Here is a 25,314-nt window from a genome sequence, read left to right as displayed (position 1 = left end):
CAAGGCTGCGGATGCATCCAGTGAACATTGCATCAACGCAGCACTCGTGCTTGGTTCCGACTTGCAAATTAAATTGTTGGAAAAGCAGGAATACCCTCTTTCTGCCCCAGAGAGGGCTCGTCGTCCCCGCGACAGCCACATTTTCACACTCAGCCCTGCAGTTTGCACAGTCGTAGGGCCAGCGTGTCCACCCCAAGAGCCAAGAGAAGTGGTTTGGACAGGGAGTTCATGCAGAATCCTGCACCCGCCGAGCCCCCCACTTTCATTTCAATAGCAGGAACCCAGATACCCCGGTGAGGGGCACATCCCCAGCCCAGAACAAAGCTGGGGAAGGGACACGGAATGAGGTTTTCCCAATACTTCCCTTCCAGCCGGATCGAGTATTCCCGTGTGCGTCTGCTAGCTTGGCAGGCGCCTTTTAAAAGCTCTGCCCAGAAGGGCTGCTGCAACCTTTCTTCCCGAACCACTTTAAGCTGCTTCAAGATCTTAATGCTGCTTTTCTTCGTGCCTTGCTTTTCTCTTTTTCCCCAGAACTTAAAATAACCCCTTTTCCCTCTGCTGTTCCATTGCCCTGAATCCCGCAGAGCCCCATGAGCGATGCCCATGGGGAAATCATTCCTTCTTGCAAGAAGTTTGCTTTAGTTAAGAGCAACTCTTCCTATGGACAAAGCTGCTTCTTTATATATATATATATATATATATATATATATATATATATATATATATATATATATACATATGTATATATATAAAGGGTAAAAATTAGATACAGGATACGCACCCACTTAAACCTTTTAAAAAGCTTCTCCCTATGCTCAAAACACCCAGATATTTTCTCTTTGGAGCAGGCCAAGCAATGCAGAAACTCATCTCCGTTGGCAGCTTGGTGAACTCCACACCTTGATCCCTCGGTCCCATTGCTCCAAGCAGGATACGCCACCTCTCCCGATTCAAGGGAGGGATCCCATCCCGAGCAACAGAACGGCTCCCATCTGGGCTAGGAGCTGACGTGGATTTAGCTCCGTTTCTTTGCACGTCTTGTGGCACAAATACAACTTTGTTTACTTGAACAACCGCAGTTTTGCACAAATACAACCCAAGACTGAGAGGATGCCCAAAAGCAGGACAGTCTCCAGAGGACAGCAGAGACCTGCCACTGCAGGGAGCATCCGTCAGGATTGTCTTTTCATGACTTATCTTGGAAAAATGAAGCAGCTTCCAAAGGGAAGTAGCAGCTCTATGAAATATTTACACGACGGTAGCGCTCGCAGGTTTAAACCAGGTCACGGATCCGCTGCGCCAGGCTCTGGTGACGCCGTATGCAGCAATCCCTGTTTTAAATCCCATCTTTCTCACTTAGAGGGCGAGAAGAAAGCAAATTCCTGAAAAAGCTGGAGAGAAGAGAGGATAGCAGCCATGCAAGGCAGCAGGAACAGGAGAATATCACACAGTGTCACCAACTGACACCATCTGCAGTGGCGAGAATCTCCTTTAACCCAGCGAGACGTAGGCAGCTCTTGGACCTCCTGCTTTGGGCTCTCTGCTCATCTCACCACTCACGTCTGTCACCTTTGCACCCATCCAGTTAAGATTGTCACCAAAGCTCGGCCCAGATCTTCAGGAATCCCCCAATTTCACCCATTCTCTTATGGACACAAAGCGCTCCGGCCTAGAGCATTTTTGTTTGCCTTTTCCTGGCTTGGAAGCTTAAATCATTAACTCCTTGCTCATTCAAGAGGTCACCTGCAGTGGCAGAGCACTATAACATTGCTCCAATAATGCTGACATGCTTTTTTCCATTTTTTTTAAAGCTCAAAGGCAAAAATATAAATACCGAGCAAGCATAACTGGATTTTTATTTTTGTATAGGCATTTTAAAGGAGAAAGCCAGGTGTAAAAAGAACTTCAAGCAGGCATAAAAAATGAGGATTTAATTGCCATAAGCTTGAATACTGCATAGCCATGATCAAAATCCTGAGCTCCAGATAAAGCAGTGCAATAAGGACTGCATTAACAGTGCAGATGCTGACCTGCAAAAACAGGGATATTGCAGCAATAGCCCTGGAATAACCCCTCTTTGGCTTGACTATTCCTTAGGGAGAAGCGTATTCTTGCATAAAAGGTCAACCAACCCAACTCAAAGGATGCCAATCTTTCCTTGGTACTGCAAACAAACCTCCGAAAATTCCAGCAATTTCACTATTCCAGTCGGGATATACCATATCCCGAGATTCCAGTGCTGGGGTGTGAAACGGCTTGTCCTTTGCTGAGGACACAAGCTCGTTCCTGCAAAAACTCTGGCATAAGAAACCACCACTGATGGTCACCTCGAGGCACACTGAGCTCATCCATCAAGCACCAGCTGACGCTTCTCTGCCTAAACTAACTGTGACAGCAGCTCCAGATCCATGTGCAAGAACTTAGTCCTAGTCCTAGACACATTCACCTCTGCAGACTGGGACAACTGGCGGTTTGGGGGCTGCTCCCTATCCCAAAGGATAAAGGACACCCCACACAAGGTCCCCACCTTGCCCAGCAGTCACTCCCTGCTGCAGTGAAAGATCCTTTGGGGAAATTTGGAGGCTGGCAGTCTATTTGCAGCGTTAGCTACCAAGTCAAATATAACCCCATGGCCTCACGCCGGAGGCATTCGCCACGCAGCGCCGGTTGGAGCTGCTGCGTAGCGTCAACTCGCGGGCAGCACGAGTTTATATTCCAATACTCATCTTTCTGCTGCTTTCCGAACCCACACCGTGCATGATTTTGCAACAGCAGCTTCACAAGAAGGGAAATTAGGGTTGAAAATTCCAGCTGTAGTCGAAGCAAAGCAGTGGCAGGGCTATAAGCTCCGGAGCCCGTCTCGGCGTGAATCACAGGTGCTGCTGGTGTCATTTTGTCTCATTGCTTCGTTCACCATCACCCCATGCCCAGGCTTCACAGACTGGCACAAAAGAGGGTGACTCTGTGCCAAATGGGGCTGCAAACACCCAGCCTGTTTTGTGAGCCCGCTCCTGTTGCCGCAGAGGGTGCCCAGCGTGCGTCAGCCCGCAGCGGGGCAGCGGATACCAAATCCCTTTCGGCCTCTCGTCTTTCCCCTTACACAAAGGCGAGTTTATTTGCAAGAATAAGTATTTTTGCATCACTTGTAGGTCAGAAGAAGGATCAACACGTACAGGGAAGGGCGAGCTCAGAACGGTCACAGGCGATAAGTGACTCATGAAATTCTATGTAGCAAAATGTAAGGCAATTTAGTGAGGAGCCGAGAGTAAAAATAGCAGCTGCAGTTAAAAAAGAAAAATTAGGCACAGGCTAGGAGAGATCTGGCAAATCCTGGAGAGAGCTAAGCACTGTTTCATGTCAGTACTGGCTGCTATATAATCCCTTATTATATATATATATACACACACACGTATACACACCCCTCCATATGTTTTGTGTTGCAAAACAAAATGCCTCGCACATTCACATTTAGAAGCAAGGTACAACAAAAAATGCACGTTATGTGCACATAAGCAGGACAGAGATGGAAGGAAAACGAGATTTGTCTACAAACATTCAGGAGATATTTGAGAAAACAGAGGCCTCTGAGCATACTGCATGCAACCCTCCCCGCTTTGACATTTCATTATTAAGAAACCAGAGTGACTCAGTGTGGGCCAAATATTTCGGCATATTTTAGCTGTAATAATCAAATGCCACAGGGCTCCCAGGTTCCTGTGTCTTTCAGAAGCTTGTGACAGTGCCCCTATCATCTAAGTAGGGCAGGACATGCCCAGTCTGGGCTTCTTTCTGTGTTTGTGGTCTATCAAAGGCCATTAATCTCTGGTTCTTGGCAGGCACAGGGACAGAGTAAAAACACGCAAAATTCACAGAGCGTTCTCGTGACTCGGGAGCTCAAAACAGCACTCGAAGTACTGCACAATTCCTCTTTGAACAAAAAGCAGGAACAGGCTAGACAAAGTTCCCCTGAAGATAGCAAATCCCAAAGGGAAGGGACAAGAAGCAAAGCAGTGCCAACAGGGCAAGCGAAATCATAAACAGCTCAAGGGACCTCATTTGGGGGAAGCAAAAAAGGAACCAAACATCCAGCCAGGGAACGCTTAGGGTCACTGCAAGCACGCGGGGGTGTTTGCATTAATTGACAGAAGCAACGAGAGCAGCAGCGTTTAGTAGCTTCAAAAAAGCAACCAGCTCTTTTCCAGGGTGCAGTTTGTTTGTCAGGAGCATCCCACTGACCTAGGACTCCTGCTAGATGCTCACGAGCATCTTCGAAGAGAAAGGACACGCGGGGCTTGGGACAAGGTCTGCACCCCACAAACTGAAACCCACCTTAAAACCCTTCCCCGTTCTGCTTCGCCTCTCACGTTTGAGACGAGAGCACCAAGTTGAGCCAGCCTAAGTTTTCAGGTACATCAGACTCAGTGCCATGCTAGCACAAAAGCGACTTGAACAGATTAGGAAGCAGCTATTAGTGCTCATTTTTCAGAGGCAGCTTGCTAGAAGGCAGAGATATGCTGCAAGCCATCATGTTATTTGCTGCAGAAAACACACACACCACGTTCAAGATTGCATTAAGGTTTTCTAAGAGGGAAAGAAATTGTAGCCGATGGTGCTAGAGGAACGAGGAAAGCTGCAAGGACAGCATTTCTGCTTTAAGCTTCATCATAAAAATGTAATTTAAAGGAAACTGCTGGATTCTACACTTTGCACGAGCCAAAGGCTCACACGGCTTAAGAGCTGCGTGTCACCACTGCGGGCAGAAGGGCAGCACATGAGTTCCACGTGTGCCCTAGGCTGCCCTGCCCCAAAAAAAAAAGGCTCCAGCAACCCAAAAGTCTCCAATTTTACCTCTTTTCAGGTCACTGAGTGACACACTGGGCTCTCTCTCCCTAAATCCTAACCCAGGACTCTGCTGGAGGAGGACAACAGGGTTAGGACACCCGTGCTCGCTGCTACAGGCCCCGAGGATGCAGGAGGGTTGTGTTGGGGACACGTGTGGGTCACAGCGAGGTTTGGAGGGTACCGACTTGCTCTGGAGACCAGGCTGCCCCAGAGGAAGAGCCCGAGACGTCCCGTGGCCCCGGCCGTGCAGATAAGCCGGGCTTGGGCGGCACAAACGGGAAGCAGACGAAGGAAAAACAAAGCTCTTCCTGCAGCAGAGCCTGCCCGGGCCCCAGCACTGCCCCTGGCACTCGCATTCCCTACACAGGGCGATTTTCCAGGCGAGGGATGAACGCTCAGCCTTGGGAGGCCGGAATAAGAGGGCTGCAACGTGGGGGATAGGCGCAAGCTGAGCGCAGCGAAAGGTGCTGGCCCAAAAGGCAGGCAGCAAAAGCAGCGTCAGCAGGGGACAAAGCAGCTCAGAGCAGCAAGCAGAGAACAACGGGTGTCTTGCCCCTTCCGCTCCCTGACAGACATGGCATTCCCGGGAAAACGGGACATCCCTGCTGGAAGCGCGGCCAGGCCTGCGCTGATCCCGGGCTGCCTTTAATTCCTAGGTGCCATGGCCAGCACCACAGGGTCTCCAAGTCAAGCGGAGATAAGGTTGAACCTGCTGCCTTCAACACGGCTAACAGGAGCCCCAAACGGCACCAAGAAAGAGCCCGGCCTAAGGTCAGCTGCCCAGGGAAGAAAGTTGGGTTTTTGCTTTAAGTCGCCTTAAAGTCGCTTAAGCTTTGCTTAAAGTCGACAGGGAAAGCAACTGGCACCCACTGTGCACCCCACTAAGTCTTTAATCTGAGACATGCAACAGATTTCAAAACTGGCTGCGGTGGACACCACATTTCTGTGGTTCTGCTAGGGCTTCAACACAGACAGAAGGTACCGGGTGGTGTAAAAGTAGTGCTGCTCTTTCCCAAAAGTTCACGTGAGAGACCAGATAGATTATTTCTCACACTAGAGAGAAATATTTTAAATAGAAGGCACTCTTAAGAGTCTATTTTAAGCAAGCAGCCAAAACTTAACAGCTCCGGATTGGGATGTTGATGTTGGAAAGGACCCATCAGTCCAACCCATGTTGTCAAGTTTCCACAGCAATTCTCCAAAGCTGTTTTCTCCAGAGCCCTCCGGGGCTTAAGGCACAAGCAAGTCCTGACTGAGGGCCATGCCCCCACGGTACCGGCATTGACTTCCTAAGCCAGAGTAGAGATGTTAAGAGTTCATGCTTCTACTCCAGGGTTATTCTTTTTTCAAGAAACACTATTTAATTTATTGCTTGAGTGACTGGGCAAGTTGGATAGCACAATACACGCAAGCTGGAGCACTTATTCGAGGACAAAGATAGATGGGGGGAGTCTAGAGAACATTTACTTATCACACTTCCTATTTGCTCTAGAAGGTTAAACCAGTCTGACAAGTCCAACCAGCTGGAACTACGCTGGGTTTATGCCCCTGTTTCTGTGCTCTTCCACACAGGCATCACCTGCCCAAGGTGACAGAGGCTCTGGCTCCTGTTTCCACTGCCATTCATTCTGCTGGACAACAGGTGCCAACAACCACGTTCTCTAGATCTTTCATGAACAGGCACTATGCTCTTTGCTGTCAGTCCTCTTCTCTAAGCAGGCTCCACCATGCATGGTGACTTGCACCTCACACATGAATGGATATATCATTAAAAAACATCAGACAAAACAAGAGCACCTGGTAGAGGGACTCACTTCATCAACAGAAACACACGACCAGATGGATTTCCATCTCCTAGCCCGTTAACGGCAAGGCCAAGCTCCCTCTGCACTTTGCATTGCAGTAGTTGAGCTGGTGTCTACAGTAAAGGCTCCAAGAGCTGATTGCATCGAGCGTTCATGCAACTTCCCTTGCAACAACGCCACAAGCTGCAACGTCTCTCCTGCATAAGCAACAAGATGATTTTGACTGAAAGAGATTGTTGGTTACCTATAGACGGGGATTTGAAAGGGTATTTATCAGGAAGGTCGACTCTAACTTTCCATACTCCACCTTCATATGGTGCTGCAATGAAAGAAACGCAGGTATTAGACACTTCAGAACTCAGAGGAGAATAAACAGAAATATAGCATTAAACAAAACATCTTTGCAAGAATACTTAGTCCCGTCAGGGGGTAAGGTTTCACATCAAAGCACCTATGGTAAAAGTCTTTTTCCTGGACTGCCTCACAAGAGAAGTGCTTGATTTTAACTGATATTACAGGAGATCTCAGCACAAAAAAGACAGAAGAGCCTTATTCAAAGCACAGACTTTAAAATAATCTACTTACCTTCGGAGATGCTACTAAACTAAGGCACACTGGCAACCCAATTCATGATCTAGACCCTAGAAAAGCCGTGCTGCTTATAAACTCAACCAAAAGCTTGGACGGTGGCGATGCAGAACGGACAAGGCAGCTCTAGAAGAGCTAAGGACCAACAAGAGCTGGGGCTGTCGGCGATAGCAGCGGGTTTAGCTGTCTCGGTACCGGGCTCTGCTCGGCTCCACGGGAGGTGCTTCGTGTGCATTAGTGTTCACAGCTGCTGTTTCCCTCACCTTCGAGACGGCGGCCTTCAAATTCTGCTACCATTTGACTTCTTGCTCCCGTTTAGATCTGCTTATCGCTTCTTCTGCTCCAGAAGCACGGCATTTCACTGCTCCCTACCATAAAACTCTTAGTTTGCATTTTGAGAAGGGCTGGCTCATATACTTACTTCCTTGTGGTCCATAAAACTTCACAACAAATTCATTGAGTCCTCCTAAGATCGTGACTTCGTGTTTGCTCTCGATACTGACACAGCAAGTAAAGGAAAACATTGAATCCGAGAAACAAAACATGCATTTACTCAGATATGGGTAAATTGCTAGAAATCTGTCCGGCCAAACAGTTTAAAACCAGCTTTCGAATCACCCCACAAGGAAAGTTAAGAGTCTTGACTCCAGGAGAGACTTCTCTCCATCCCAGTGCCCCAGATAGTGGCCACCAAGTCGAAAGCCACCCTTGCCCACAGTAAGGTGAAATGTTTACTCTCCCACCCGCATTAGAGAAGCAGAACTTCCCCCATTTCTGCTCCGACAAATGCAAATTCTGATTATTTCAATTCTACTTGGCTGCCTTCGGTGCTGTCAGCTGGCCTCCCACTGCTACCATGCAAATTACAGCAATCTAATGGTAATTTCACTTGCAAGACCAAAAGAAAAAAAACACCTCAGATCTCTTTGGAGAAACAGCAGTGCCTCAAACTCACCTATTTGCCATGGCACTAAAACGCACGAGTGTCTCTGAACAGTTAAATGAGAACCGAAACACCAGCACTTTGAGAAGGGGAGAGAGCTGCAAGGTAAGAAATCTTCGTTTCAGATAACACTTAAGACAATTAGCAGGGGTGTTTCAGCATCCAGGCTTGCTGAAGAAGTTCTGCTACAAATCAGGGTTAATGGATTGTGAATAATATCCGACAGCAATTGCCTTTAATCAATAATCTTCACGTGAATTACGAGGGAAGCATCAGGAAAGCAGAGCAGGAGGAAATCAACGTTTTAGTCCCGCCTGAATTTCCACCAGCCTCACAGCCGCACCCCAGGGGCAGACCCCGCTTTGAGGGATGGGGATCTGGAGGATATTGAATTAAAAAATCCTTAACATCACAGCAGAACCCTCTTCCCCTCATTGTAGGAAAGCTCACAGCAGTTTGATTTGGCTCCAGACTTCTCTTGGGGCAGAAATCGCTCGATCCCTCCTTGGTGCCCCGAGTGCAAGTGGCTTCTCTGCTAGAAGCCGAGCGGCCTCTCCGAGAACAGCCGAATCCCTAAAGGTTTGTGGAAGCACCTCGGCATCCAAGTCATGCTGCTTGCTACAGACCTGATGTTGAAGGACACTTGTCACCACGTCCGCTTGGGCCACCCAGCACATGATATAATGTAGGCAAGATCAAATTGAGGCTCCTTTGAAAGAGAAGCACTCATCAAACATAACTATTGCACACCCAGGAACGGGCTCTTACACAAACCCTCCACACATGACGATGCCCAAGAGTGCAACATTTACCACTCAAGTACGTTAACACTCAGAGCAGCTCCACAGATCAGGCTAAACACAAATGGTTTTACTCAGGACTAAATCAAGTCCCACGTAATAAAAACCAGCTCTCTGAGGCAGATCTTCAGAACAGGCTCCCGGGCAGCTGCAGCGTCGGCAGCTCTGCACGCTCACGTAGACCATAAATTAAGCGGAGTTTCCTGCACCCAGACTTAAGCCCTAGCATTAAGATCAAAAAAAAAAAAAAATCTGCGAGCAATGCAGTTCCATATTTATTCTCCTCATTGTGAACAGGACCTAAAATTCCTATCAAAAATAAATAAAAGTGAGTAACATGAAGCTTGATACTTGGGAACAACTGCAATGCCGGGCAAATCCACACATCCCCACGCGAGAGGGAGCAGCCATCTCCCCTTCCCCTGGTTCTCACGGAAGGTAGAGATGCCAGGGCTCAAAAAATCCAAGTCCCACTGGCAAAGAGTGGGAGAACTAGCAGGAAAAAGGGGTTGGGACAGTTACAGGATGAATATTTCCACCCTACCAGCTCCTTGGGCTCCTCCAAGAAGTCTTCAGGTCCATTCCTTAGCGTTCCTTCTTCCCAGGAAATACCACACAAGCCGAGATTCCAGCAAGACACAAAACGGAGGCAGATCTCAAGGTCTTGAGGGTCCTGCAAACTCCCACCCCACACAGCCAGACTAGGGAACCCTCTAACAGCACCAGGGAAAAATATGGGGCAGGAGGGATGGACGGGACCGGAGACACGGAGTTCTCTCGGAAACGCGCTCCCAAGGGACAGGCCTCCACCAGAACTGAGGGCAACATGTCTAGGAGCAAAGAATGCAGGCTCTGAACCAACTATTTGGTCAGCTCAGACAGATTTTTTTTTTTCCTCCCCATCAATCTTACAACCAAATCCCAGATGAACCTTGTTTCATACGTGCCAACAATTAATCAGCAGTCTTGGATCCGAGAAAAGAGTTGCCACTTTGGAGATCTGCAAGGTCTTGGAGAATCCAGCTGTGCCTGGAGCACAGCAAAAAGCTGGATCCTGGGAGCAAACGCAGGGAGCTCCCAGAAAGGAGGTCACAAAGTCCGCAGCAAAGCAAGGGCAGCTTCAGGAAGACGCAGAGAAAGAGCACCAACATTTTACAACAAATCCTCCACTTTAAAGGCTTGAATGTCCTTGATGCCAGCGGTGATTTGATGGTTCAGAGGCAGGAACCAGAGCTACCGTGTGCGTACGCAGGGGTGCGATCGGTGGCTCATAACACACCACACGTGCCCAGATGTTTAACACAACCACAAGCAAATCCCTTCCAAGACACTCAGCTGGCTCCTATGAGTCTGGCTGAGTTACAGCCTCGACGCTTTTATCTCCATCTTTTATGCCATGTTTTATCTCCCCATCTGATAAGGGACTCATTCAACTTCATGGCAAATACAGCGAGGGAAAAAGTCAGGAGGAAAAGTGAGTGAAATGTGGATACGAGTCAGGCTGCTGTTTCTAAGGATAAGTAGTTCCAAAAGCTTTACCTCGAGCCCGCTGAAAGTCAAAGGGAGGACCTGAAGATAAATTATTTTAGTGCCAACGCTGCTAAGGGATTTATAATGACAGCGAGCAGCAAAAATACTTAGCTGCTGATAGAGAAATCAAGCTGGTTTTCAAGCATCGGTTCCAAAGGAGCAACCAGGGGAGAGGCAGGAGGGTTTTTGCTGCAGCTGATTCCAGATTCCCTCCGCGGTGCCTGCAAAGTTCTGGATGCGCCAAGGCCAACGGGATTAGCATGACAGTAACATCCAGATCCCCCAGCAAGACCAAGGCTCTACCGTGTCGTGTTGTCCTGGTAGGAAATGGTTTCTTGAAGACCAAGGAGCGATTTGGAGTATTTTCCTCACTCTGCTTTGGGATAAAAACACACCAGACCTTGCAAATCCAGAGCATTCGGGACCACCTGGCGAATAGCTGGGAACGGACCGGGAATTTGCTTGTTCCAAGGTTGAGCTCCCACTCCTTCATCCTCCTAAGCAGCCTCACAAGAGGCCACCCACTATCCAGGGCCAGCACCTCCTCTGCAGTAATTAAAATAATAAAAGAATTAGGATGCAACTTCACACCCAGACCTCCCAAAATCCCAAATGATCACTGTGACCAGATCTCTAGTCCGCTTGTCTGAGGGTTTTTCTTGTTTTTTTTCTCCCTCCTTGCTCCAGGCAAACATTTATCCCTTAAGAAACTCTCTCCATTCAGTTTTTCCAAAATTAGCATTCAAAGTCATAAGCTTGGGCGAATTTGTAGCTCAAAGCTACAAATATTTCCCTGAAAATATTGTTCCCTTCCTACCAATGCAAATAGCCACAAAGAGCTCTGGAGAGGCAGAGCAGAGCACCCCAAAGACTCAGGGAGGCTCCAGTTTGGTATTTTCCTGCGTGTATCTCAGCTCAGGGTTGCAGGAAGGTGGATGGTTGTCACCAGGAAGCTAAGAACAACTTAGGTCACTTCAGGAGAGTCCTCTGCAGCTACTGCCAGGTGCAGAACGTGGCCGGAGATGGAGACTGGAGGGAAAATACTAAGGCCACATCTGGGTATAGGATAAGATGAACCACAGAAGTCAGACTCTGCTACCTAAGCAGCAGAGAACAGAGACACCTCACTGCATCTCAGCAGCTGCCTGTTCACCAACAAAATTAAAACCCAAGATTAGGGTTTTCCCCCCCTCATTGAGGGCACTGGGCCTTTGAAATCCACATCACTTAAAAGCTCTGGGATTCGGCATTTTTATTTTCCCCTACCTGGAATTCCCGGTCCTCTCCCGGCACACCTCTTCCTTCGCGCTTCCGCAGCCATCCCGTGGTGGAAGATGGGATACTCCAGCAGACTGAGCTCTAAAGCACTAAAATCCCTTGTGATTTCATGACTTCCTGCAGCAAGAGGCAGCCCTGAGGTCTCCCCCAAACTACTTTGCAACTCCAGGCTAAACTGCCTAGAAAATCCGCTGTTTTTCCCCCAAAGCAGCTGCTCTTGCTGCCATAGGGCACAAATTGCTGCTTTCAGTCCCGAGCAAAGGCACTTTCTAGCATCAGAAATCCATGCTCTGTTTGCCAAGTACCTCGTGCTGTCCTGGTCCCGATAACCACAGCTCCATCATCCGCAGCTCCCTAGAAGGGAAAATTCCCCTGGGGGAATCCAGAGTTTCTTTGGGAAGCCAATGCCAAGGCCGATTTTCTTCCATTTCCATCAGGTTTGCCCGAGAATCCCCCAGCTTTGAACAAGACAGACGATATTTCAATCTCCACAGCTTGAATGCCACGGGGCAGGACAACAAGTCACTCACACCCCATCACAGAGGGCCACGTAGTAACGCAGTTTTCACATTTTCCTCCTCCTTGATGTTCCCTTGAAGAATTTCTACTTGCCAGAAAAAGACGTAGGAGACAGATGCATTTTTCTTGCCATGGAGAAAAACATTGGCTTGAGCATGTTTAAATGTACATCCACTGGAAGTCACCTTCTGATGAGCAGTGCAGCAGAGCTCTGCTTCCCAAATGACCATGTTTTGGGACTCCTTGTGTTGAAGGTTAGCTCCCACCAGGAGCAGTTATGCTGGAAGGACGTGGGTTGAAGTCACTTGGAGCTGCTACGGACATGAGCGCTGCTGGAGAGAGGCCGGGAGCTGCACAAGGCAAAGCAAGAAGCAGCAGTCCCACCTAAAGCACTGTGAAATTCCTCAGGAGGAGACGCACTAGGAGCCAAGAGAATTTAAGTCCACGGTGATCAAATCCTACCTGCTGGGAGCATCCCAGAGTTTGCTGGAGGTGAATGACTCAGGAAGAGCAAGGAGGCCAAAACGCAGCCTGATGACACCAAAACGTGGTCCTGGGCTTGATTGGGCTGAGCGGAGGGACAAAGAGGACCACGTGGTGGAAACACGTTGCTCTCCCGGCCGCTTGCTGAACCTCCTTCAGCAGAAGCTCCAGACGAGCTCCTCACCCACCACGAGCAGCCCAAGCCAGGTCTAGAAGCAGGGACTCCAGCAGTATTAGCTTACACGGCCATACACCCATCTCCAAACTAAATATTTGCAATATTTGCATTGCCATCGAGAGAAGGGTGTTACCATGGTGACTATACGCCTGGAGGGAACTCCGTATTTAACGCAAGAATAATAAAACTTCTCAAACAAGGGAGAAATTAAGTGTCCTCTAAGTGAAGCATCAGGAGAAAAAACAGTCGTTTCTGCTTCCAGCTGTGCTCACAGCAGTTGATTTCCTCCGTTTGGGAGGGTGCAAGAAGAACCAAAATGCTCCTGAAAGAGCAACTGTGGTTGTAAAACCACAGGCTTGAGAGCGTCGCTTGACACCAACCTCAACATTCGAAGACATTTCAAGTGGATGGTGCCTCCTGACGCACTCTGCAGAACGGAGCAGGCTGCTTTTCATGTGTTTTCACAGTTGAAATACTCAACCGATTTAGACTTCCTGAAAACACATTATTTTAAGACACGGTCTTCTCCCCGGTGAAGTTTGCTTGAGATTTCTGCAGTTACAGAAAGGCACTTGGACTCCAAGAACTTACACAGTCATTTGGAAACTGCAAGAACATCAAACCACCTCAACAAGTGCTACATAAAAGCCTAAACTTTAAATCTTCTCCTTTGGTTAAACCCAGAACATCACAAGTTTGCAGTCGGGACGGACAGATGCAGTTGAACTCTGCAAGATTTTTCATTTATGGAAAATCCACAAGAATCTCAAGTTTTATCTTTTTTTTTTATTATTATTCTGATCAACATAAAATGTTTAGTAGGGTGGGTGGGAGAGGGGTGAAGCATCACAATACTGTCATTCTGGTAAATTCAGAGTGATATTTATCAAAGAGTTGAGTTTTAAGGTGTTTGGCACTGAATTCTTCCACATAAGAAGAGAAAGAGACTCCAAATTAGGCCAGGGGGACTCACCAAGGAGATGTTGATCCGGTGGAGTTCAAGGAAATGCAACTTATCACTAAACCGAGGAAGCATCAAAAAAGCTCTCAGCACTCCCATATTTAATAGACACTTCACATCAGGATGTCTCTTGTCAACAAAAATCCTGAAGCCCTCCACAAGAGAGGCACTGTGCAAACATGCCTAAATGTTAAGATACTTTGAAAAGCAGTTGTAGTTTTGTTAGGATCCTGCTCCCTTGGAATAAGGGCTGCACAAACCAGGCAATTTTTCTACCCTCTTCTTTTTGCCTACGCATAAGAAAGGAGAGGCAGAGCTGAGAGTGCTGGTTCAATGCAAAAAAACTACTTGCAGCACACCAAGACAGGGTCCATTCAATAAGCCTAAGCAATGACAGCAGGATGGTCATAATTGCTTGGCAATTATATATATTATTTGCCTAAAAAACACACAGGGGTTTGGCAAGGCAACTGGAAGAGCCATAGGGCCCCCGCTTGGATGCACTGGGCTAAGGGAGCCACCTTCTTTGCTGACATTTGCTACCAGAGTCCAAAGTTGCAGCTGAATTTCTGAGGCACTGGGGCAGAAATGAAGGAGCAGCAGATGGGACAGCCCAGCAACGCACCCTGGGATGAGGTTCTTGCTCACCTGAGATCACACCCGCACGACGTCTTGAAAAGGTTTACATCAATATTGCAACCTCAGGCTTCAAAACGGAGCCAACAACATCCAAACAACAACACAAGAGCAAAACTGTGTTTAAATTATGAACAAGGCTCAGAGCCCGGAGCCAGCATCCAAGTGGACAGTGCCAGGGAAAATTAGGCAGCGAGGTCGTCGCTGAGCTGGCAGGTCTAACATCCCATATTGTACTTCGAGTGTCACCCATCTGGGCATTTTCCACACCAGAGGCCACAAGAAGGTCCCTCGAAGGCACCTGGGGGGCAATTTCTTCCTCTAAAACAGGGGCAGAGCTGATATGTGTTTGTTCCAGATTACTTGGCTGCTTGAGCTAGAAGCTCCTGCATTTCTGAGCCTACCTGGCTAAGGGTTATCGGCTCCCAGAGAGACAAGCTTGAAAACAAATTGCAGCAACCACTGGTACCTCTGTGACATGGATGCAGGAAGCAGAAGCACACAAGCTGTATTCAAGAATCAAACTGGAGATTTAAAACCCTCCCTTGACCTCTCAAATAACACACTGAAAAAGGCAATATGTGTCTTGAATCTCCATTTCACACTGTCCCCAACAGCCCAATTTGGGGTAACACGATGCTCTCCCAGATACAGGTGTTAGTCTCAGGGTAGATTATCTCCTGGGGCACCTGTTGATTTCTGCTCCTCAAGCCACTTTATTAGTTGTTTCCTTTTCAAGAAAAAGTTCTGCTCTTCCTTAGACTCTACAGGGAGTTTCTCCCCCTCCTTGTTTTGTTCAAAAGTATCTCGGGAAAGAGGTTTTAGAGGTCAAGCTCAAATGGGATTTTCCATTATTTTTAACCTGAATAAATGATCTGAAAGACAGAGCATAACACCTCTGAGAACTACCAAAGTTATGACAATTATGACTGCAGCTCCCAGCGCAGCCCAGGCCTTGTTTTCTCTCAAAACAAAGCAGGAAAAAGCAATTTAGGAACGAGCACCTCTCAGACCTTGGTTACACATAGCAGATGAAGTGCATTCGACACCGCTTTCTTTCTTTCTAGGTCACCCATAACTCGAAAGGTGAAAATACCAAACAGCAGAGTTCAATGTACCAAGAAATTGCAGCAAATTTTGCTGATGGAAAAGGTGGAGGAGTTTCCTGGGTGCCCCATTTTTGTCCACGAATTCCTACTACGCTGTTGTCACCTCTGTTAAATCAATTATTCCCCTTCTTCTTGCGAGGGGACAGGAGCACTGTAGCAGACTCGAGGCTTCCCCAATAAATCCACTAAACAGAGCGGTGCTCTCGGTGCTGTCTGCAGACAAGATGCCCAAGACACTGCTTTGGCCCTAGCTTTATTTCACTCATCCTTTCAGTCAGCTCTATTTAAGGGCATAGCTTAGACAGACACATCTATGGCTCCCTTTTTGACTTAGTTATTCCAACATCTGGCCTGGAAGCTAAGGCTAAGTCAGGTCGGCCTCTGCTGTACGAATTTGCCTCAAAAAGATACCAAAAGCCACATTTTCAAGACTAGGAACAGGGTCAGGACACGTCATTTCCTGCCCATCGAGCCACTAACCAACCAAAAATGCGTTGTCATGCATGGGGTAAATGCCCAAAACACCTGCAGAAAAACAGCCCTGTTTAAGCTCCCCAGAAATGCAAGAATTCAGTTAGTTTAGCAGCTCTCATGGGTGTGATCCATATCCTCAGGTTTCGTATCAAAAAAAGTTACTCGCCTTTCCCAGGCTCTTTGGCATCTGCTCACTAACACAAGCCACATTTGCAATATAAATGCCACGGATTCAACCAGTGCTGCCCCAAGCTTTTAGACTGCACTACCCAGTGTGGGGGAAAAGACAAGTGCTTTCTTACAGTTAGTAAAATCCAGCTGAAACAGAAGATTCCTTGACATCTTCCGTTCGGGTCACCATTGTAGGAGGGACAAAGAAACGCTACTGCGACCGCACAGAAAACTAATTAACACAGTTTAGTCATTAGCTGTGCAGCTGCTTGGAAAGTGGGATTTTGTTTTTTTGTCACTGAGTTTGAAGCTTCCCCTCCTTCAGAGAGGAGCTGCAAAAGACCAAAGCTTGAACGTTGCAGAACAAAAAGCCCAGCAGTGACCGACACCAGATGCTCTGAATTACAGGTGACCTCCAGCAGATCCAAAAACGGTTTCAAAGACACACATTTATCACAGGCGCCTTTAATAAATGAGAATTAAGCAAGGCCTGATGCATTTTAAGTCCGTTTTGACGCAATATCACTAGACTAAGGAAAATCCCTGGTTAACCAGTGGGCTGCTGCAAATAAACTGCCTCCTGAAGCAATCAAGGAAGTTGCAAGGAAGAATAGCCTGGAACTGCAAAAATTCTTGTCAGACTGGAAATTTTTCACTGCACTGTCAGAATATCTGATTTTTTTTCAGGTTTTACTCACCTCTGCCATCCTTCCTGATGGTTTGAGCAGAGACATAGGCTAAAAAGGCATAGGTGGGAGTGCTCTCTGTTTGCGATGTAGCTTAACGTTAATGAGGAAAACGTCTCCCTCTTTGCTCCAAGCATGAATTGTCCCTGTCCCTAAAGGGACAAAGGCCTCCAACAGCACCTGGGTTCAAGACCCAAGCACAGAGAGAGCCAAGAGCCATCCAAAATGGGCGAGGGATGGAAAACAAGAGGAAAAACAACAACGAGAAGCAACTGGGGATCTCCTACCTTGCCTTCTGCCCAGGTATTCAGCAGGGTCGCATGGTCCAAGAGGGTGGCCCAGAAATAGGGACCAGGCGGGAGGCTGGATCCGATGCCTCGCACTTCTGGCTCATCTGCTAAGTTTAGCCCCGTCTGGTAATGACCTAAAAACGGTTGATACGAGTCCTGGGAATCATGTGGCTGTCGGGAGGGTATCATCATGCTGCAGAGTCAACACTGCTTCACAGGGGAAGCCCTGGTTGGTAGAAGCTCGACATCAGCTCAAGCCTATGGGCTGCTGACGGTGGCTCTGAGCGAGCCAAGCAGCTTCAGCTTGTGATCCATCCTCTATCACCCCTAAGGAGGAGCAGGACGTGTTTCCCCAGGGTGTTTTACACGCTTTTAACCTCAATTATTGTGTAGCAAGGAAAACAAGCAAGAAAAAACTGACACCAGAAATGTGACAAATCAACCAACCTGCCAGCTCGGGACTTTCTTTCCTCGAAGGGGCTCTCTGGCTGCTCAAAATCCCTTGTAAAAGGGAGCAAGTTCTCAGCTTCATACCCGCCCTGCCCTTTGTGGTCACTCGTAACAAATGTCCAGCCGTTATTTGAAATAAAAAGAGGACCCACGGATGACTATAAGCTTCACGTAGCCTCAGACTTGCTTCTTGTGCCCTCCAGGACTGCAGAAAGGTGACAAGAGAGTTTCACACAGAATAACCTGTTCTGAAGCGTCCTAATTATGCCGAGCTTCAGGAAGCAAAGAAATCTGTGTCTTTGGACATCATTAAGAGGCACAGATGACAATATAAGGACTCACTCGCTATTACACTGTATGTACCCCAAGATGTTTAAAAAAAGACCTTAAAGCAACTCCCAGCTCTGCAGAATCCAGTTGCACCCCAGCCATACGAGCAGGAAGTCCTTGCAAGCACAAGGCCAAAAAAGGAAACCATATGAAATGCAATATTCATAATGCCTTTAAATAGAGGGCCATGACTTTTGGCTTGAACAGGACAGACACACAGACTCAAGACAACCCAAGCTGGTCTCATACCTGATCCTCCCTTTCCCAAGCACCTCCAGACAAAAGTTAATGAAGGAAAAGGTTTGAAGGAGCCTGAAGCCGTGTACAGTATATAAATTATAGAAGCACCAATAACTTTTACAAAGAATATTTCAAAAGAGCCTGGTCTGATGTTCCCTGCGACACCCACACGGAGAGCAACCCACAGCACAGCTCTTGCTGCGACTGGATAGTCATAACACACAAATTGTCCTTGCTTAACCCCGAGCCTTAATCCAACACATCATGCTGAAGTAATAAAACATTTTCTCCTCTTACAAGGAGCTGACATTTGAAGATTTAATGCAAGTCAGGCTGAAGGGCCAAATTTTGAATAGAAATCACTGCAGAGGTTGCTTAAGGGAGCACACCTGGGATCCACTGCTGCCTGCAAGAACCGACGTGCACCCACAAAATTTGCACATTTTAAATCCTAATTCACAAACCTAATCATCAGGTTTTGATATACGCCAGAAATCCAACATTTGTCTCCTAAGCAATCTATATTTGAAACCTGTAAAATTAAGTAGAGGACGGTCAAATGGACTATTTGTCTGGTGATCAATACACCTTGCAAGACTGAACATCAAGTTCACTGCAACGGGTCACTAAATGTTCTTATTATTGGAGAGCACGGGTATTTTTGCAGCATGCTTTTATCAGCAAAACAGTGCTTTTTCATGGATACTAGGATTTACTGTTCTATTACTGTTAATAATTCCAATTTTACAATTTTTTTTGTTGGCAGGACGCAAGCCTCAATAACATGTAGGGGGAACTCAAGCCGAGATCAGTAATTAAAGAGGGGCTTGAACGACCTGTTGACACTGCAGGGGGACATTTCTTCAGTCTTTATTTCATCACAAACAGCGTTTTGAGTCCCTTGCCCCACGCCTGCCATTAGTTCTCTACATATAAAACACACTGCGTTTGCCTGCATCAGCCAAGGTTGGTTAGTAACTAATGCAATCTCACGCTTGGTCCAAACTTTCCTGTAAGTAATTATTATTTTTTTTTAATTATGTTTTATGCTTTTGGAAATAGCATCTGTTTAAATGCAAGATCTTGGAGCTTTACACAAAACACATCAGTTATGTCCACAGTTAAAGGCAGAGCAGTCTCTAAGCAGCAGTTATTCCCATTGGATACACGGAGAGCGAGTTAACACCTTCTCACATCCATCCCGTTTCAACGGGACACAAAGCACAGGCACTTCCACGATGTTACAAGGCTCCACTTTCTGCTATCTCCACTTCTCAAGTGAAAAGCCCTTCCCCAACCTCTCAAAGTCATTCTCACTCATTTTCAATCCCATTTATTCCTCTCTGAGAGCAGGAATGTCAGGTTTTCCAGCTGAGAGGATCTACAGTGTTTACCATTCACTCCAATGTCATTTCCTGGTTCCAGAAGCAACTGGTTCCTCTCAGTGCAGCCCCCCGAGGGCTGATTAGCAGGGAGAAAACATCCCCAATGCATTTTAATAGCAAACCTGATTATATATACATATCTATATATATTTTAATAAACATGGCCTGGGTTTAGACCATTCAACATGGACCCAGCAAGTCTCCTTTGCCTGTTCCTCACAGCAAGCTAAGAGATTAGTCTAAACTCCCAGACTCCCTCCATAGCAGGGACTAAAACTAAACCGTAGCTTCGGCGCAGTTTTAGGATAACATTCAGATCTAGCGACGCTTTAAGCACTAAGTTACTGTAGAGCTGCCCTCAAACCCTGGCAGACAACCTGGATTTCGGCTCCGATCCGAGTTTTCTCGGTGCAAAAGGGCGGATTTCCCGCTGGACGCTCTCGCCCGCCCCAGCTGCTTCACCCCGCAGCCCCCGAGACGAAACAAAGCGCCGCAGCGCGCCAGGAGATGCCAAAGTGCTTATGTTAATAATTTATCAAACATTTCAATTTTGCATCTATTAATCTACCATGCAGGAGGTTAATCAAGGACACCAAACCGCTTCAGGACCAGATTTTTTTTTTTTTTTTTTTTTTAAAAAAGCTTTTCCCCTCCCCGCTTCTCCCTTTTAAACACTAGACATTGTTCTAGCATCGCGCTCAAGACTGCGATGGCCAAGAGTGAAAGTCCTGGGCCAGACCCATGATCTGCTGTGGGTTTTATTCCATTCCCGACCCGTGCCCGGCACCAGCCGTTTCATGTGAAGCAGCAAGGAGAATTACAGCAGGTAGCTGAGAAAAACCACGACTCCAAAGCAGTTTCTTCCCTGCTCTCCAAGGCAAACGCCCCACAGCAGAGCACTTGCACCAGCCTCTCCCTCTCACCCTTCCTCCAAGGATTTGGGGTATTCTTAAAAGCTGTCTAAGTCCCTAAGCTTATTCTAAACCTTGCTAGGTTGGAGTCAAAAATCCCAGAAAACATTACAGGCTTACAAAATAATAATGTAGCTTCAGTGCAAACACTCTTAAATTTACCTTTCAGGGCTGTACCTGGGGTGAGGAAGGAGGCAGACCGGGCGCTGCTCATCCTCGCTCAAAGCCCCATCCCTCTCCGTCACCTCCGGCCATCCCAGCCTGTCCCGGTCCCTTCCAGGGATCCACAGCCCAGTGAGTAGAAACAATCAGCTGCTCCCGGAGAGGATCCTGGCAGCCAGCAGTGATTTGCACATCTATAATTCATCTATAATTCACGTGCCAGGTCCCCCCCTGCATCCCCCGGCGCGGCTCCCATGGGAGGAGTGCTTAAGGCCAGGTGAAAAGCCCCCGGGAATGGGGAAATAATGCAGATTTTCTCCAAGAGTCAACTGTCAGCTTTTAACCTCGGCCTTTCCGAGGGGATGGGAAATGCCTCGAGGGCTCAGCCCCCTTAAAAGAACAGCAACTGTCATTAATGCTGACTCTTCCTAACGAAAAACACTAACCTAGATTTAAAACATTCTTTTTTTTAAGAGACTATCACAAAAAAAAAAAAAAGCTGGCAGCAGCCAGATAGTACAAAATGTTTCAGAATAATCCACACAGACACTTGAGCTATTGTATAATCTCAAAGAAAATATTTTACCCTTCTTCGCTCTACGCGTGGTCCAAGGAAAGCCGCCCCAGCGCAAGGCAATCATTTCTGCAAAGCAACATTGGACTCTGAGAACCATTTTAAGCAGCTACACTAAAAAACCCTCCCCACACTAAACCACTAATATCTGGAATTCTCTACTACCTTCCGCTTGTGGGGAACAAAAGCAAATTCTGCAATTTGGAATTTAAAAAGGGTTCAGTGCATGGGACAATGATGATGCTTCGGGTCACAAGCGACACATGAGAATGTGCCCCCCTACCTGATGCCAAGAAAATGGATTCTGAGCGAGCTGGCTCCTCTTCGAAGGCCAAATCAATTTGCTGCTGGAGGGAATAAGCCAAGTGATTTAAGACCAGAGGACAGTGCCATACGGCTCTTCGAAAGCTGCAACAGCAGCAAAAAAAAAACTTTAGTCCTGAATTTAGTATCAGGCCCAGGTCATTAAAGGCTGCATGAGCCCAAGAGGCAGCAAAATCGCCTCTTTCCAAGATATTAAATTCACCCTTGGCCCCGGATGGGTCATGACCAGAAATGTTGAGGAAGTGGAAGAAAGAGATGGAAGATGAGGACGAAATGTTTAGAGATAAGAGGTTATAAAGCTGAAGGGAGTGACTGGGGATGGCAAGGGAAGAGTCTTGTGAAGGCTACGTAGACCTCCTCCCTGATGAGCACGTGAGTGTATTTCCTTGGAACAACCTCCGGGTATTCAAACCACAGCAGCATCCATGAACAAACAGCCTGGAGCATCCCGAGAAGGTGGACAAGAGAAACGAGGAGGAAAAAAGCAAGAAACTCATAGCTCTGCCACCCCTAAAACCAACTCGGGCAGTTTCCACAGGATGTGGTCGAAGATCCTTCACTCAGGGCACGTTGCAGCATTTAGGGAGCTGGTTTCCAAGCCCCGACACCGGCGTATGGGCAGGATGCCCTAACAAAAACTGGAGATGGCAAAGGGTTCTTTAGTCATGTGAGCTCTATTTTGGTGAGGAAAAAGCAGAGAGACAGACTCTATGTTCGTCATTCCAGAAATAGATGGACAAAATCCATGGGGAAACGGTGGGGTGTGGAAGGAGGGAAGCTGAATGCACACAATAAGACACGCAATGAGATGCTCGGCTCCTATACGCACACCCACGCATGCAATTCACATTCAATATTAAAAAAAGTTATTCAGCAATCTCATCTTTGTTGCCAGAATAGTGTCCAAAACTCCAAGAGAATAAACCAGAAAATTCAGGTATCTCTCCCTCAGCTCCACGTCACCTCTAATTTAAGCAGACAGTAAAACACAGAGTTATTTGGCTGCTAACGCATCCCACATGGGAGACTGTCCCGTTAACTGCGGGCACTTTCCTACCTTCACCAACCTGTTTGGTGCTTCTCATGGTTGTGAGCGGGATTATATCGTGGTTTAAGCGCACCCGGCGCCAACAGGTGCTGAGAACATTAAGTTACACTGCAAGCAGCAACCACCCTACCCTGCGCTGGTTTCGGATGTACTGTTCCCTTCTCAACAGCAACAATTCCTGCTGCTTTCGCTGACTTTAAAGGAGGAAAAAAGAAAAAATCCAAGGAGAAAAATCTATTAGAACTCTCATTTTTAGCCCCGCTTGGTTTTTGATTCTGAAAGGATACAGGGACATAGGGACCACGGTGCCTTCACCTTGACACGGCCAACGCGGAGCCTCCAAAGCTGCCTCCCAGGATTTGCTCCCTTCTCCTACAGCTCAAGCATCCCCACAACCAGGGCAAGGGGCAGGCTCTGCTTACAGGAAGATTAGGAGCAATATTTGCAAGGAAACAGCGCCGGGTCTCCTCGGGGGGCCCCCTCGCCTTAATCCTGCCCATTAAGGCTCTAACAGGGTTTGCAGCTGCGAGAAACTAATGTTATAGGGAAGATGACGCTGAGGAGCACGGCACATGTGGGAGCGCGCTCGGGAAGACGCCTCCCAAAAGCTTGTCGGGATTTCATAGTCGTGATGACACTTGGAAAACACTCACCTACCACAAACCCAAGTCAGCAAAAGAGAAGTCTCACAGGCCTCTCTACACCAGGGACACCATTTCACAACACCTTACTGGCTTTTACTGTAAACCTTCTTTTATATATGTATATATCTTTTACATATATATATATATATATATACACACACACACACAGACATATACACACGGTTAGCACAAAGGAAGAGCCACCAAAATTTGTTTCTCAGCATTTCATAATCTAATACCTGTTTAGTCTTAAGAACTGCTTCCGGGTACCACAAGCATAATACCAAAAAAGATTGCTATAATACTACACCAAAATCATTACTCTAAGACACACGAATAGTAAAAATTGACCAAATATAGACAGATATGAAGTTTTTTTTTTTCTTTCTTTCTTTATATATATATATATACACACACACATATATATAAAAGCAAGATGATAGCCAGAAAGGTTGTCATTTAGGCAACAAAGATTTTATTTCCTCCTCCTGAAGCTGGGTTAGTTTTAGCAGAGCAAGACAGGGATTTAAAGTTCTCCTCATGGCAGGTAGCGCTGCACGTTCTGAGGGGAGTGTGTATATATAAATATATATAAAAACATATTCATATATAAAAATTCAACCTGTGCCAGCATTTCTGAGTGCTTTGGGAGGAAGGGGGGACAGTTCCCACATCCAAACCTGAAGCATCACCGAGTGTCTGCGCGTTCTGAAGTGCCACCGCACGACTCGCCCTCATCCCTGGAGGCCTCATTAAAACGAAGCCCCTGAAGTAGAGCAAAAACAAGGACGGGGAGCGTGGCATTTTCACATTCTGACTTGGAAAAGTTTCCAGAATGGTCCCCATCCTTCAAAAACAAAAGAAAAACAAACAAAAGAACCCCCCACACAACAAAACACACACACCAGCAAACCCTACCAAAACAAGACATTCCAGTGCACATGCTCTCCCCCTGGTGACAGGCCAGCGAGAACAGGGACACGTGAGCAGCCTCTTGCTCAACACGCTCTTGGAAGGTGTTCAAGAAGGATGATAAGTGAGGGGCAAGCCGAGAAAAAAAATGGAAAAAACAAAGGGAATTTACCCCAAACGCAACCCACGTCCTCCCCTTGGCCTCAACCCATCTCGGTGGAGCAAAAACCTCGGCACGTTTTGCGATTGCCAAATGCTGCAGCGGGTAAACGAATGAGCTTTGTATCTGTTACCCCGCGTGCACGAGGGGACTCCAATTAAACAGAAAGAGGCTGCTCGTTTGGTGTCTTCCTGCCTGGTAGCTCCAATGCGTGTTATGAGCGTCGCAGCTTTGTCACCCGGTCCCAACAGGGAGGATTTGAGTGAAGTTGAGCTCTATTTATAATTCCTTCCAGGCACTGGGCAGGGTGACACTTCCCTTTTCTAACACGAGCCCCGCTGCTTAAAAATAGAGCTGGGAGCCTCCAAGCGAGGCGGGAGCCGCAGGAGGAGGAAAACAAATCCAAGGGGAATAAACTCCGCTCCGAGGGGAGGCCGCGAGCGACTCGAGCCCCTGCGAGGATCAATAAAGGGGGCCACGGGGGGCACCCCGGGGCGCCGCCGGGAACGCGCCGGGTCGGGCTCCCCATCAGCTGCCTCCTCGCTCCGCCCCGGCCCGGGTTTCCGGGTAGTAACAGAGCAGCCAATCCGCGGAGTTGCGAGCTCGGCCCCGAAGGCCTCTGGCTGCAAACACGGCTCCGGATCGGCCCCGCGGCGGCGGAGGTGCCGGTCGCCGCGGGGCTCCGAGCCGCGGCGTCACCCCCCGGATCCCCGCCACGTCCCCGATCCCCAGCGCCCTGCAAAGAGCCGCTTGGCTGCAATAAGGGGGGGACATCAGGCAACGCACCCGAGCGCGCGCAGCGGGTGCCCACGGCGTGGCTGGGGGCGATGCCGCCGCGGGCCCCTCCGCGCGACCGCAGGGAACAATGAGCGGCTCCGAGT

At 47.7% G+C, this 25,314-nt stretch overlaps 1 protein-coding gene across 1 annotated transcript in view; it reads right to left on the bottom strand.

The window, feature by feature from the left end:
• UBE2H (ubiquitin conjugating enzyme E2 H) overlaps window positions 1-25,314 on the bottom strand; it is a 38,132-nt gene that overhangs the window by 10,359 nt on the left and 2,459 nt on the right. Inside the window, exons 2-3 of the mRNA XM_088531819.1 lie at window positions 7,657-7,733; window positions 6,892-6,966 (exon numbers count right to left, since the gene is read on the bottom strand). Of these exons, the coding sequence (XP_088387945.1) occupies window positions 6,892-6,966; window positions 7,657-7,733 (152 nt within the window). The remainder of the gene's footprint in view (window positions 1-6,891; window positions 6,967-7,656; window positions 7,734-25,314) is intronic.

This window comes from Tinamus guttatus, unplaced genomic scaffold, assembly GCF_059628265.1.
Source record: "Tinamus guttatus ecotype Peru unplaced genomic scaffold, ASM5962826v1 Tinamus_guttatus_pri_ptg000434l, whole genome shotgun sequence".
Taxonomy (NCBI): domain Eukaryota; kingdom Metazoa; phylum Chordata; class Aves; order Tinamiformes; family Tinamidae; genus Tinamus; species Tinamus guttatus.
This window is presented reverse-complemented; position numbering and strand designations above follow the sequence as displayed.